The sequence below is a fragment of the Diplodia corticola genome, assembly GCF_001883845.1.
Source record: "Diplodia corticola strain CBS 112549 chromosome Unknown scaffold13, whole genome shotgun sequence".
NCBI lineage: Eukaryota > Fungi > Ascomycota > Dothideomycetes > Botryosphaeriales > Botryosphaeriaceae > Diplodia > Diplodia corticola.
In genome coordinates this window covers 474142-486799 of record NW_017971492.1, presented here as the reverse complement: position 1 = coordinate 486799, position 12658 = coordinate 474142, and the positions used below count along the sequence as shown (strand labels likewise).

Sequence of the window (12658 nt, the reverse complement as noted above, 5' to 3'; positions counted from 1 at the left end):
GCAGTGCGCAGCCCAACTCTGTAGCCTAGACTCCATGTAAGCACACCCAACACAACCTTGTCCGGGGAAGCAGCGTCAACGAGAACAAGTACGGGAAGGGCCTGACTTGCTCGTGAGCTGAGCGTCAAACAGACAGACACTCGGCGCGCATTACCGTCACGTCTCACACCCGCACGTGCGCCTAGACGCCTCCGAAAAAAAAAAAAAAAAACGAAGCCCAAGCCCATTCTCTGTGCGGTCCATGATCTGACATGAGCTGTGCTGAGCAGGTTCCGAGCCCAGCCCAAAGCGCCACCCACACACGCCCACCCATGTCGCCCTCGTGGTCGAAGCTTTGCCGGAAGCGTCAGTCAGCCTTTGTGCTACACCAACGACAGCCCCTCCACGGACTAGGCTCCCCTTCGGTTTCCGATCCTCGTGTGCCTCCGAAATCCCTGCCGCGCTTCTTTTTGCCGTCAAGAGCTTAGTGGTCGGGTGCGTGAATGCAGAAGAGAGAGAGAGACGGAGCGCCGTAGATGGCTCCGAGGAGAAAGTGAGACAGAAATAGCGCGTGGGAAAGAAAAAAAAAGAAAAAAAATACGGCTTTCGGCATCCGAAGGGTACGGGTTCCTGCATGCGAGCTGTGGGCTGAGCCTTTGCGGTTCCGCCTGCATGAGCCGGTGGTGGAATCCTTCTGGAATACTCCCCTTTTCCTTGCATTGCAGCAGCAGAAATTGAGCCACGGAAGCCGTTGCATGGAGCCACCGTATGCAGCCGGCTGGTGTGGGGAAAAGGCATTACGCGATCAGAAGGGGAGAAAGAGGCATCACTTCCACTCATGCCTCTATAGATCACACCGAGAACCCTCTAGTAAAATGAAACGGAACTATCTTGATCTAGTAAGCAGGAGTAACAAAATAAAAAAGCCGTAGAGCAGCAAATGAATGCCTCGCCCTGTGGTAATCATGTCAAAGCCGATCGCCCGTCCGCTTTCCCGCCTCAGCTACTCGCCGGCAGCATTCGGAAGGCAAAAGACGCCTACGGAATGAACGGAATCTTAACCGTCGTCGCCTTGCGGTACTCGCGATACTCGTCTCCAAAGAAATTGATCAGGAAGATCTCCTCGTCTGTCCACCATCTTTGTCAGCTCTTCGTCGTCACCTTCAGTCTCAGAACAAGTGCAACTCACGCTTGATCCTCCTGCTAAAGAAGCTCCACAGCACCGCCGCATACGCCACAAGACACACGACGTTCCCCAGCATGAGCTGCGTGCCCAACCCCCACCAAAAGAAGCCAAAGTAGCTCGGATGCCTTAGCAGCGCATACACGCCGTCCTTGACGAGCACGTGATCGCTCTTCTTGCTGCTCTGCACGAGGTGATTGAAATTCGTGCCCGCCGTCGCCATGGCCATGCTGCGCACCGTCTGCCCCAGCACGATCAGCGCCACGCCCGCCGCCGTCGTCGCGCCGCCGCAGCCGACGCGCGCCTGCCAGCCGGGGAACGCGAGGTGCGTGACGACGTGCTCGAGCAGCGCCGTCGAGTGCGCGATCTGGTACTCCTTGCCGTTGCTGAAGAGGAAGCTGCGCGTCGACGCCGCGGGGGTGTTGTACCGCGCCGTCGTCCAGTACTCGAGGAAGTGGAAGACGGACAGCGTGCCGATGAAGAAGGGGGCGCGCCACGACGCGCTGCCCGCCGCCAGCGCGAGGTACAGCGTCGCTGCGATGCTGAGACCGAGCGCTTGCCCGAGGAAGAAGGCGCGCGACCCGATGCCTGATTGTGAGCGCGGCGCGCCGGGGAGGAGCTCCTTTGCGAGGATGGCGGGCGGCTCGGGCGTCTTGCGCTTCTGTTGTTGTTGTTGTTGTTGGTGCTGTGCGGCGGTGCCGGCGCCCGGGGTGGGAGCGGTGCGCTGCTGCTGCTGCTGCTGCTGCTGCTCGCGCTGGCGGAGATCGTGGTCGACTTCTGGTGTCCATTTGCCGCGGCTTGTCGGGCGGTTGACGGGCCAGGATATGGAGGGGCCGGGGCCCGCTGGTTCGTTGAGGGCTGTGGTGGGGCTGCTCGTCGTCGGTGCGGCAGAGCCGTTTGCGGCGGCGTCCGAGGGGGCGGGCATGGTTTCGAAGGTTGGGGAGCGGCGCGCGGTCGAGAGCGGTGGTTTTTATTTTTTTTTCTTCTGTTGCCCGGGGCTGAGGTTGGTCGCAAGCACGGTCGCAGATGTCTAAGGTGGAGGAAGATGCATAGCGAAGCGAGCGGGCGCGGGTGGAGAGGAAGAGGAGCGGCGGTTGAAACGAAGGGAGAGTGGAGGACAATGGGCGCGTCGGGCTGGAGGTCAGAAGGGCGAGTCGAACAAAGCCACACGACGAGCCGATGACGACGCCGCAAACGGGGACCCCAGACCCGATCTCCCGGGCGGTGAGCCCTAGTACCTAGCGCCGCTCCTCGCTCGGCCGTAAAACCTAACGTCCTTTTAACCTCGACTGTGTTATTATATTCATCACTTGTATTATTATCATCACCCTTGGCTTGCGCACCTGATTGGCACTATCCCCTCATCACGTCGCCGCCGTCGATCCGGCCCGGAGCCTCCGGAAGCGGGGCGCGAATTCAAGGCGAAGCAGGTGTGACATATGTGAAGAAGAACAAAAGTATGCTTGCTCAGTCTCAGACTCCTTTGGGAAACCAAAGCGGTCGCGAAAAAAACTCTATTGCGTGTGCCATAACTGTCTCATTCGACGCCAGGTTCTTCCGCGCGTTGGGCGAATGCGTCAGCCATGGTAAAGATATACTGAAGTCAAACAGCGAACTTCGTTTCTCGCCCAGACCTAGAATAATTACCTGACACGCTAGATAGGTACCCGGCGGCGTGAGTCTTACTGCGTGCAACCACCCTCTCAGCACCTCCAACGCGTACACCAGAGTCGTTGAGACACCAAAGATGGTCGCTCCCACAGCCGATGGCAGTTGTTCGTGGAAGGATTGGCAACAACTTAAAGCCACTCTAATTTTAGCGTCGGCATACAGCATGGCGGGGGTGGTCGGCGCTATCCACCTCGGGCGCAGCGCCGACGCGTCCGAGAGCTTGCCCCGCCAAACACCAGCCCCAGCTTCAGCTTCAGCTTCAGCTTCCCTTCCCCAAAATCACTGCTGCACGCCCATCCTCTTCTTCTCCGACCCGCCACGCGTCCAGTTGCCCATCATGTTTGTCGAGGTCGACGAGGCGGAAAACAGGCAAAAGATGAACCGCGGCGAGCTGTATTACGCCTTCAGCCCGGATCTCATCGCCGCCCGGGACCGTTGCCGGCACGCCTGCAAGCGCTACGCCACCATTGGCGACGTTCCGCGCAGACGCCTGGTCGAGCTGTGGAGGGAGTAAGTCACCAGCCGCGTGTGACTTCCGCGCCGACCCAACCTCGCCGTTAATGCCTCGACCCCCCCTCTCCCGCGCAGAATCTCCAACGACACCCGGCCCCTGCCGCCGCCCGCCGCCACGCGCGAAGAGGACGACGCCCTCTTCGAAGACGAGCCGTGGATCGAAGGCCCCATGCACATCGACTACGGCTACAACGTCAAGCTCGGCCCCAACGTCTACGTCAACGCCAACTGCACCATCATCGACACCCTGACCGTCAGCATCGGCGCCCGCACCCTGCTCGGCCCCAACTGCGCCCTCTACTCGGGCACCCACCCGCTCGACCCGCTCCTCCGCAACGGCACTCGCGGCCCCGAGTCCGGCGGCGCCATCCACATCGGCGAGGACTGCTGGCTCGGCGGCAACGTCGTCGTCCTGCCCGGCGTGACCGTCGGCCGCGGCTCGACCGTCGGCGCCGGCAGCGTCGTGACGAAGGACGTGCCGCCGTTTCACGTCGTCGCCGGCAATCCCGCCCGCGTCCTCAGGAAGATCGACACCATGATGGATCCAGAGTACGCGGCCCGGAAGCAGCAGCAGGCTGCGGCGGCGGCCAATACCGGCCCCGGCGGGATGATGACGGCGGAGGATGTGCTGCACGGGATGCAGGCGCATGGGGCCGAGGTGGAGATGAGGGAGCAGGCGGAGCGGGCGGAGCGGGCGGAACAGGCGGAGCAGGAGGAAGCGAGCCAGCCGCTTGATGAAGAGAGGCTCTGGCGCGCTTTCGCCGCCAGTGAGAAAGGCGCTGCTGAAGCGGGAGCATACAAGACGTGAAGGGAAAGCGGCCCGTAGAAGACGGCTGCATCTCAACGGTCCGACAGCTGCTAGAAGGAAGAGGGTAGAAGCGCATGTATCAAAGAAGCTTTTCGTGCTCTGTTAGCCCAGACTTGGTGGTAGGTGCGGGAGATGACGAAAGGGAGCGCATAGACACTTGCTTCCAGGAGCATTTCCTAGACGCAATCTCTATTTGACAGGCCTTGGGCCGATGCATTCAAGCGCAAAAAACACGTTGCAACCTTCCCAACGTTCGTTGACCTTCCAGACGCACGATACTACACGGTTTATCATAAGATCAGCTCGAGTTCATAGAGAGATTTAGGGGGACGCGGCACACACTCCCATGGCAGCTGACGTCACCTTCACCCTGGAGCTTACTGGAAGAGGAAGTGTTGTTTGGGTCTCCACATCAGAAGGGCATCCCCGCAGCCGTGCGGAGTATCGGGTCAATCGATCGACAGTCGACCATTTAAATCCGACAAGATTGTCAGCCATATGCGGCTGAACGGACTGCTCAGCTCGCGGCTCTGGCTGGTCGTACAGGGTGGTACGTACTCGTAAGTCCGATCTCGAGCTGCATCGGAGACCGTCCTCAGATGACAACAAATTGACATGATGACCCCACATGCGGGATCGTTAACCTTGGCAGCGGCAGTCAGTGCCGGTGGCTTTTTGCACAATACCCGGAGCCGTGGAGCTGCCCCACGATACTTTTCTGTCGTTGCTTCAGTATTGGCTTTCGGGGATACGCAACCAAGGCCAAGGTTGTCGGTGAAAGGCAGGCGCTGCAACGATGCACGAATTCCCGCATTCGGCTAGTGCGTCTCCGTCAGAGTACGTATACCCCTGTGGATCCTGCAACGGCTCTCCAACAAACAAGTGACGGGTGAGAGAGCATGATAGCAGGTATCGTTTGCTGGTCTGAGCCATGATAACTCGTCGGGTCTCAGAACTGAATGCCGGGTTTTGGGAGCGTGCCGACAGATCCGGCTACTGACCGGCATTTCTCATGGCTGCTGACAGGATTTAGAGTTGCACTAGCTCACCGAAGCCCTACACCACATGTCCACTGCCCGAGCACCAAGGCTAAATCCGACAAATCCGTCCGCCATAGATCTGGGGTAAAAGCATGGCCTGGGGTAAAGGAGATATTGAGTGGCTGTCGCTGGCTACATCACCCTTCCCTCGGTCAAGCCCGACAAGTCCGGGAATAAGATAGAACACAGGGATGTTTGCGTAGTGCGATGCGCTCGCTCCCCACATGATACTTTTCGGGTCATCGTGGATATACGTCGTGCTTGAGCAGTGCATGCGCGGGGAGGGGGCACTCTTCACCCTTTTCCGAGCTCCGAGAGCACTTGAGCACTTATATGAGGGGCGAATCTAACATCGTCTGCCTCGACAAGTTCGTCGTTCTTGACCATTCGAGCACCGCTACGAGCCCGTCGCTGCCATGGCGGTCAACCTCGACCAAACTTCCGGGTCCGGCATCCAAGCCACCCTCTCCTACCTACGATCCCACCCCATCTACGCCTTGTACGCCTTTTGCATCTTCATCGTCCTCCGCTTCCTCACCAACCGCTACGCCTCGCCTCTCCGCCGCTATCCCGGCCCGTTCCTCGCATCCGGCACGCGTCTGTGGAAACTATACGTGACCCTGACAACGCACCAAGAAACCGCATACATCAACCTCCACAAGCGATACGGTGGGTTTTTTCCCTTCCCATCCTCCCCTCCACATACACACACATACACAGATACAGACAAACCCAACCCCCCGAAATAAACAAAAACAACCCACGCAACAACCCACGCAACAAACCCCCCAACCAACTAAGACTAACCCCTCCCACCGCCACAGGCCCCATCGTCCGCACATCCCCCACATCCCTCTCCTTCTCCCACCCCGCCGCCGCCCGCACCATCCTCTCCGCCGGCCGCGGCTTCCACAAGACCTCCTTCTACGCGGTTTTCCCTCCCCCCGAAAACCCAGACATCTTCACCGAGACGGACGAAGGCGAGCACGCGCGCAAGCGCCGCGCCGCGGGCCCGGCCTACGCCATGGGCGCGATGCAGAGCGCGGCGCAGACGGCGAGGATCGAGAGGGTTGTGAGGGGGTTGGGGGGGCGGTTGGATGGGTTGTGTGAGGGTGGTGGTACTACTGGTGTGGTGGTTGATCTCGGGGCGTGGGTGCATTGGTTTGCGTTTGATGTGCTGGGGGAGGTGGCGTTTGGGCGGGCGTGGGGGTTCCTGGCGGAGGGGAGGGATGTGGAAGGGTGTATCGCGGCGATCGATGCGAGTCAGCGGTACAACGGCGCGGTGGGGCAGGTGCCGGTGCTGGATTGGGTGGTGGGGAGGCGGAGTTGGGCGTGGAGGGCGTGGCGGGGGGTGGGGTTGGGGAGGGCGCCGCTGGTGACGAGGATTGCGGGGGAGGAGGTGAGGAGGAGGATGGAGGAGGGGGGGAAGAAGGAGGCGGAGGGGGATGGGGAGGGGGACTTGTTGGCGCAGTTGTTGAGGGCCCATGGGAGGGATCCGGAGAGGTTTACGGAGGGCGATGTGTTTGCCGTGGCGCACGGGGCTATGTGAGTTTCTTTCTTTCCTCTTCTTCTTCTTCTTCTTCTTCGTCTTCTTCTCCCTACCGTCCGTTTCCCAAGCAACATTTCACATATCTTCCCCTTCCCACCCTCTTCACCGACGCCCGCTCACCCACCCACCCACCACAGCTTCGCCGGCTCCGACTCCACCGCCTCGACCATGCAATCCTTCCTCCACCACGTCCTCCGCGACGCGCGCATCCACGCCCTCCTCCTCGCCGAGCTCGACGCCGCCACCGCCGCGGGCCACCTCTCGCGCCGCCCCGCCGTCCCCCAGTTCGCCGAGGCGCAGCGGCACCTGCCGTACTTCCAGGCCTGCCTCAAGGAGGCGATGCGGCTGCGCCCCGCCGTCGGCCTCGCCATGGCGCGCGCCGTGCCCGCCGGCGGCGCCGAGATCGACGGCGCGACATATCCCGCCGGCACGGAGCTGGACGTCAATGCGTGGGCGGTGCATAGGGATGCGGACGTGTTTGGGGGGGATGCCGAGGCGTATAGGCCGGAGAGGTGGCTGGAGGGGGAGGGGGAGAGGGCGAGGGTGATGGATAGGCATATGTTGCAGGTGAGTGGTGGTGGTTGCGAGAAGATGAAAGGCCGATTGACTGACTTTTTGGTGATTGTTGTTGTAGTTTGGCGGCGGCTCGCACGTGTGTATTGGGAAGAACTTGGCGCTGCTGGAGATGAACAAGGTGTTGCCGATGCTGCTGAGGGATTACAATATGGAGCTGGTGCATCCGGAGCGGGAGTTGGAGTTTCATACTTACTTCTTCGTCGTTCAGAAAGGCTTGGATGTGAGGATCTCGAAGAGAGAGTGAGGTCGAAAGGCGTTGCTACTTTGAAAGCGAGAGGGGGTTTTGACACTTTTTCGGGGTCTGGATGATCAGATATTATAGTTTACTGGTGTGCTTTTGGAGTTGGCGTTTGAACTTTTCATGTATAATATTCGATGATGGGTGTCATATGAAGAAAGTTACAGCATCGTCACTGTTGGGCCACGGGTTGCCTCATCGTTAAGAAAAATCGCAGAACACCATTGTCAAAGTCAACACGAGTCAGACATCCTTCACCAGAACAGCAGCATACAATTACCCAGACTCCTCAATCGCCGAGTGATTGTGTTCTGCTTCAGCAAACAGTAGCGACACCGATGAGTCGTGTGACCCATAGACGGGAATACAATCATGTTATCTTCCGCGGACAGCCAGCTTGCGTCCTTAAGGAAAGAGTACTGATATAGGAAAGCCCTGTGACAGTTGCACCGGGCCATCTAAAGGAACAGTCAGTGATCAGCCCATATGCTAAGAGTCATGTTACTTCATAGTGCGTCAATCGTATCACAAGCCGGCCCCTCACGCACGCGACACGGCTTGGTCACGGGGAACTCGCATTGCACGCTGCAGCTTAATTCGCATGGCTCTTGATGCTAATGGGCCGCCCCCGCCGTCATCTCCACTGCTGGTAACCAACAGATATTCGTCTGGTACTGTGAGACTAGGTACTGCAGACTTGTGGTGTATCATCGATGAATACACGTTCTACTGTCATTAGCTCGAGTCTGTCCGCAGCCTCGGGTTCTATGCGTCTGCTGACGAAAGCGGAGGAGACATATAGTGGAGAGCAGTATATTGTAACAGTGATGAAGAACGCCATGATATAACCGATCTGACAACCCACCTCCTGTTGCGATACTGTACGAAATGATCGGTAGTCAAGTCCAAAACAATCATTTTTCTCCGGCCAACGCCGCCTCATGCTATGTAAACGCTATGCTGGATAATTGCGCTCAAATGCTCAGAGATATCAAGGTATGAAACGCAACAGACTCATCATCTGCGCCGATGTAAACACAACAAGCTTCGTCTTCGTCTTCGTCTCCGTGTCCCCCTACCTCGGCTCTTCGTTCCACTTATTCTTCGCCTGCATCACCAACGGCGTGGCTCCCGCGTTCCAGTATTCCGCCTGGCTCGCGCTCCTCTGATGCTGCTGCCTCACCTGGGCCAGCCCCCTCCTCACATCTCCCAACGTCATCTCCTCGTCGAACCTGCTCCCCCTCCCCGCATCACCCACGCCCGCAGCGCCCCTCCCGAAACTCACTGGCGCCCAATCCAACCGGCCGAGATACTCGTCACTGCCCCCTTCACTTCCCGACGTCTCCACCAACTCCATCGCCTCCTCCTCATCGCCATTGAAATCATCGTCGTCGTCGTCGTCGCCATCATCCCCAGCAACAGCCCTATACTTGCCCTTATCCACCGACGCCTTCGCCTTCCCCTTTCCCTTGCCCTTCCACCCCCTCCACCCCCTCCTCCCCCCCGCTCCTCCTCCTCCTCCACCGCGTTCCCCCCTCCTCCTCCTCCCCCAAGCCCTCCACACACTCCACCCCCACCAAACCCCCAACACCACCGCCGCCGCCCCCACCCCGACCCCGGCCCCAACCCCAACAACCACCACCCACCCCCACCACCACGCGTCACCCTCTCCACCCTGACCACCAACCACACTCGCATACCCCCACGCCCCACCCCCCACCGCCTGCGGCGGCACCTTCACCAACCCGATGAACCCCTCCCTCTCATCCGCAAACACGAAATCGCCATTCCCCACAGCTGCCGCACCATCATCCCCTTCGTGCTGCCCCGCAAGAACGTCGACCGGCTCATACGGCCGCTGGCCCGCCGGCACGACGACCGTCACCGTCTCGGAGCGGCCGAGGACGGTGGCGCCGGTGCCGGTGCTGTCGAGGGCTTCGACCCACAGGCGGGAGATGGGCAGGTTGGGGATGGTGAGGACGGTCTCGAAGCCGGAGCGGGGGAAGGTGCCGAGGTGGGCGGTTAGAGGGGGGGAGTCCGGGGGGAGGGGGGCGGGGGGGTAGGGGATTTTGGAGGGGGTGCGCTTTTGGGGGGTTGTTTGTGTTTGCGGGGAGGAGGGTTTGCTGTTCTCGTCGGCGTCGGCGGGGTGCTGGGTGGATGGGGATGGGGGTGGGGATGCAATCGGGAATGGGGATGGGGACGGGGGACTGGTGTCGTCGGCGTCAACATCACCCGCCAGCCCGAACAGCTCCCCATACGTCGCCGGCCCCCTCCCCTTCCCTTCCTTTCCCTTCCCCCCCTCCTCCCCCTCCTTCCCCTCCTCCTCCCCCTCCCCCGCCGAACCCACAACCACCACCCCCCCATCCCTCACCACCTCCCCAAACACCCGCCACGCCCTCACCTCCGTCGCCCCGTTCCAGCTCACGTACGCGACCGTCATCGCCTGCCCGACGCCGCGACCGCTCGCGTCGACGACGCCCGAATGCTGGCCCGTGACGTCGCCGAACGCGAAGGCCTTGACGACGGGCGGTTCGGTCGCGGGGCGGCCGACGAAGCCCGTGTGCTTGAAGGCGCGGTAGGTGTCGAGGTGGGAGGTGGCGAAGCGGATTTCGGCGGCGATGTGCATGGGGTTGGTGGGGTTGGTGTCGGTGGTGTCGGTGGTGTCGGTGGTGTCGGTGGAGGTGTTGGCCCGGGATGGCGGCGCGAACTCGGTGGCGTAGCCGTCTTTGGACCAGCAGGCGAGGATGTTGGCGGAGGATTCCCAGTCCGGGTAGCGGTCGTGGATGTGGGTGAGGGAGGACGGGTAGTAGTAGTACGGAGCGGCATCGGCGTCTGCGTCGTCGGCGTCCTGGGGCTGCTGGGGCTGGGGCTGTGGCTGTGGCAGGAGCAGCTGGACGGAGCCGCGGAGGCGCGAGTAGTCGCCGTCCGGGCGGGGGAGGCGGCGCAGGAGCTCGGCGGCCCACGACCGGCGGGACGGGTCGGCCGGGTCGTGGTGGAGGCGGACGACGAGGGCGGCGCTCTCGTCGGCGGTGGTGGCGTCGTCGGTGCCGAGGCTGCCGGCGGCGTTGTCGAGCAGCGAGACGACGGTGTGGGTCGAGTTGGTCGAGACGATGCGGGCGTGGTGCTGGCGCGAGAAGGAGAGCTGGTCGCCGTCGGGCTGCGCCATGGCGAAGTCGGAGGCGCGGCCGCCGAGGCGCCAGGCGATGGAGCCGTCGGCGGCGGCGACGCGCATCAGCGAGTCGGAGTAGCGCATGGAGACGAGGTAGTCGCCGTCGGGGAACTTGTCGATGGAGTTCATGTGCATGTAGTCCCAGCCGCGGCCCTCGTCGGGCACGTCGGGCCACGGAAAGGTGCTCTCGTTCAGCGGGACGCGGTCGATGCAGTCCCAGTCGAAGTCGCGCGTCTCCTCGCGGCCCCACAGCAGGCTCTCCTCGACGACGCCGTTGCTGCGGGCCCACAGCTCCGAGGCGTTGCCCAGGCCGATGGGGGCGCCGGGCACGCGGTGCGGCTGCTCGGTGACGTACAGCGCGGCGGCGCCGTCGTCGATGACGCTGAACTCGTGCTGGTTGAAGTCGGCCGTGTGGGCGCTCAGCTGCACCTCGCGCACCGTCTCGTACGTGTCGGACAGGATGAGCCCCGCGCCGTAGACGGACGGCGAGCCGCGCCCGACGTTGAGCGAGAGGTACTTCTTGCCGCCGTAGTCGATGGGCCGGAAGTCGAAGGCGTTCATGTTGTTGAAGAGGCAGGCCCCGCTCCAGATCAGCTCCTGCTCGCCGTCGTCAGTCAGTCAGTGTTGCGATGCGGCTCCGGTCCTGGCCGCACTCACCCCGTCGCCGTCGTATATCGCCGGCCCGACCTGGCACGACTCGTACAGCGGGCCCTGGTGCGCTTCCCACGCGTTGTTGGTGTTGTACGGCGCCACAAACCAGTACCCGGGCGCGACGGCATCCCTGTCGTAGATTCTGACGTCGAGTTTAGGTGCCCTGATCTCGGGGCGCTATAGACGAAGGGGGAAAAGGACGATCAGCATCGCTCTTGTTTTTTTTTCCCTGCCCCGGATTGACAGACGGCCACATGCTCCGCCCACTGATTAAGAAAAGATGACTGTGGATCCCCGACCGCGAGCACCTCATTTCTTGGCGGTGTGGGCACCTTTGCCGACTGGCGTCTTCAAGAAACGGAGGTGTGGGGGAGGCGGGCGGGGAGGGAGAGAGAGATTTCCGAGGCGATGATGTCGGGGAGAGGGGAGACGTACGGTGACGAAACTGTAAAGGCCGTCGTTGTTCGTGAAAGGGTCCTGAGCGAGCGTGGGCAACGAGGAAGCAAGCCAGCATGCGGCAACAATTGGCAACGACAAGCAACGGGGAACACCACGGCGAGTCATCTCCATGGCGGATCAGAGGAGGCGAACGAAGTCGTCGCTGTCGTCGTCGTCGTCGTCCGCGCGACACCGGCCCTCACTCACAAACACGCGCACGCGGGGCGGGGAAAGTATAGAAGAAGAGAAGAAACAAAACCTAAAAAGCAAAAGAAGATCACGCGGACGACATTGGGAAGAAGAAGTACCGGTTTCCCGTGGGCCCCTCCCCCTCGAGTGCAGCAGGTGGTGCGTGTTACCCTTTTCCTCCACGCCAAGAGCGAAGCAGGTTCGGGCGGCGCGCCGCGATCCTTATTGTCCTTCTTCGAGAGAAGGGCGGACGTACTGTTTAGAGAGGGGCACGGGGGACGAGAGGAAGAACTCGGATCCATTGCTGGTCCTCTCGTCCTTTTTTTTTTTGCCGACCGAGCAAGAAAAGCGGACCATCGACCCCGAGCGTCCTTCTCGGCGATACCTACCACAGAATCGCGATCCTCCTCCTCTCGTTCGTGTTTCCCATCCGTGCTGCTAAGAAAAAACAAAAAAGCGCTTGCAGAATTGCATACGTAGACACGCCGCGGAACTCACCCGATTCGCTACCATCCGTGGCCTTCGCTCCTCCCACCTACCGGTCAATAGGCTGGTCAGCTTTAGCGGCAAGTGCGGGGATCATTAGCCTGAGGGACGGTCGACAAAGAGGCGTCTCAATCGTCGACGAAGGGGGGGGTGGGCTGCAGGGACTTG

The 12658-nt window shown here is 61.2% G+C and overlaps 4 protein-coding genes across 4 annotated transcripts; 2 read left to right on the top strand and 2 right to left on the bottom strand.

Annotated features, from left to right (window-relative positions):
- Positions 1–1017: 1017 nt before the first annotated feature.
- BKCO1_13000151 (prenyl cysteine carboxyl methyltransferase ste14) lies at positions 1018–2087 on the bottom strand (the record flags this gene model as incomplete). Its single annotated transcript, XM_020270875.1, has 2 exons — positions 1018–1106; positions 1169–2087. 2 exons carry the CDS (start codon positions 2085–2087, stop codon positions 1018–1020), a joined length of 1008 nt encoding a protein of 335 aa, XP_020132346.1.
- Positions 2088–3170: 1083 nt separating this feature from the next.
- BKCO1_13000150 (acetyltransferase) lies at positions 3171–4154 on the top strand (the record flags this gene model as incomplete). Its single annotated transcript, XM_020270874.1, has 2 exons — positions 3171–3343; positions 3422–4154. The coding sequence occupies 2 exons, from the start codon at positions 3171–3173 to the stop codon at positions 4152–4154; spliced, it is 906 nt and encodes a 301-aa protein (XP_020132345.1).
- A 1456-nt stretch (positions 4155–5610) lies between these two features.
- BKCO1_13000149 (cytochrome p450 oxidoreductase) lies at positions 5611–7563 on the top strand (the record flags this gene model as incomplete). The annotated part of the gene is made up of 4 exons (XM_020270872.1): positions 5611–5863; positions 6019–6739; positions 6881–7310; positions 7378–7563. The coding sequence occupies 4 exons, from the start codon at positions 5611–5613 to the stop codon at positions 7561–7563; spliced, it is 1590 nt and encodes a 529-aa protein (XP_020132432.1).
- Positions 7564–8632: 1069 nt separating this feature from the next.
- BKCO1_13000148 (arylsulfotransferase protein) lies at positions 8633–11947 on the bottom strand (the record flags this gene model as incomplete). Its single annotated transcript, XM_020270871.1, has 3 exons — positions 8633–11323; positions 11384–11554; positions 11813–11947. 3 exons carry the CDS (start codon positions 11945–11947, stop codon positions 8633–8635), a joined length of 2997 nt encoding a protein of 998 aa, XP_020132433.1.
- Positions 11948–12658: the final 711 nt, after the last annotated feature.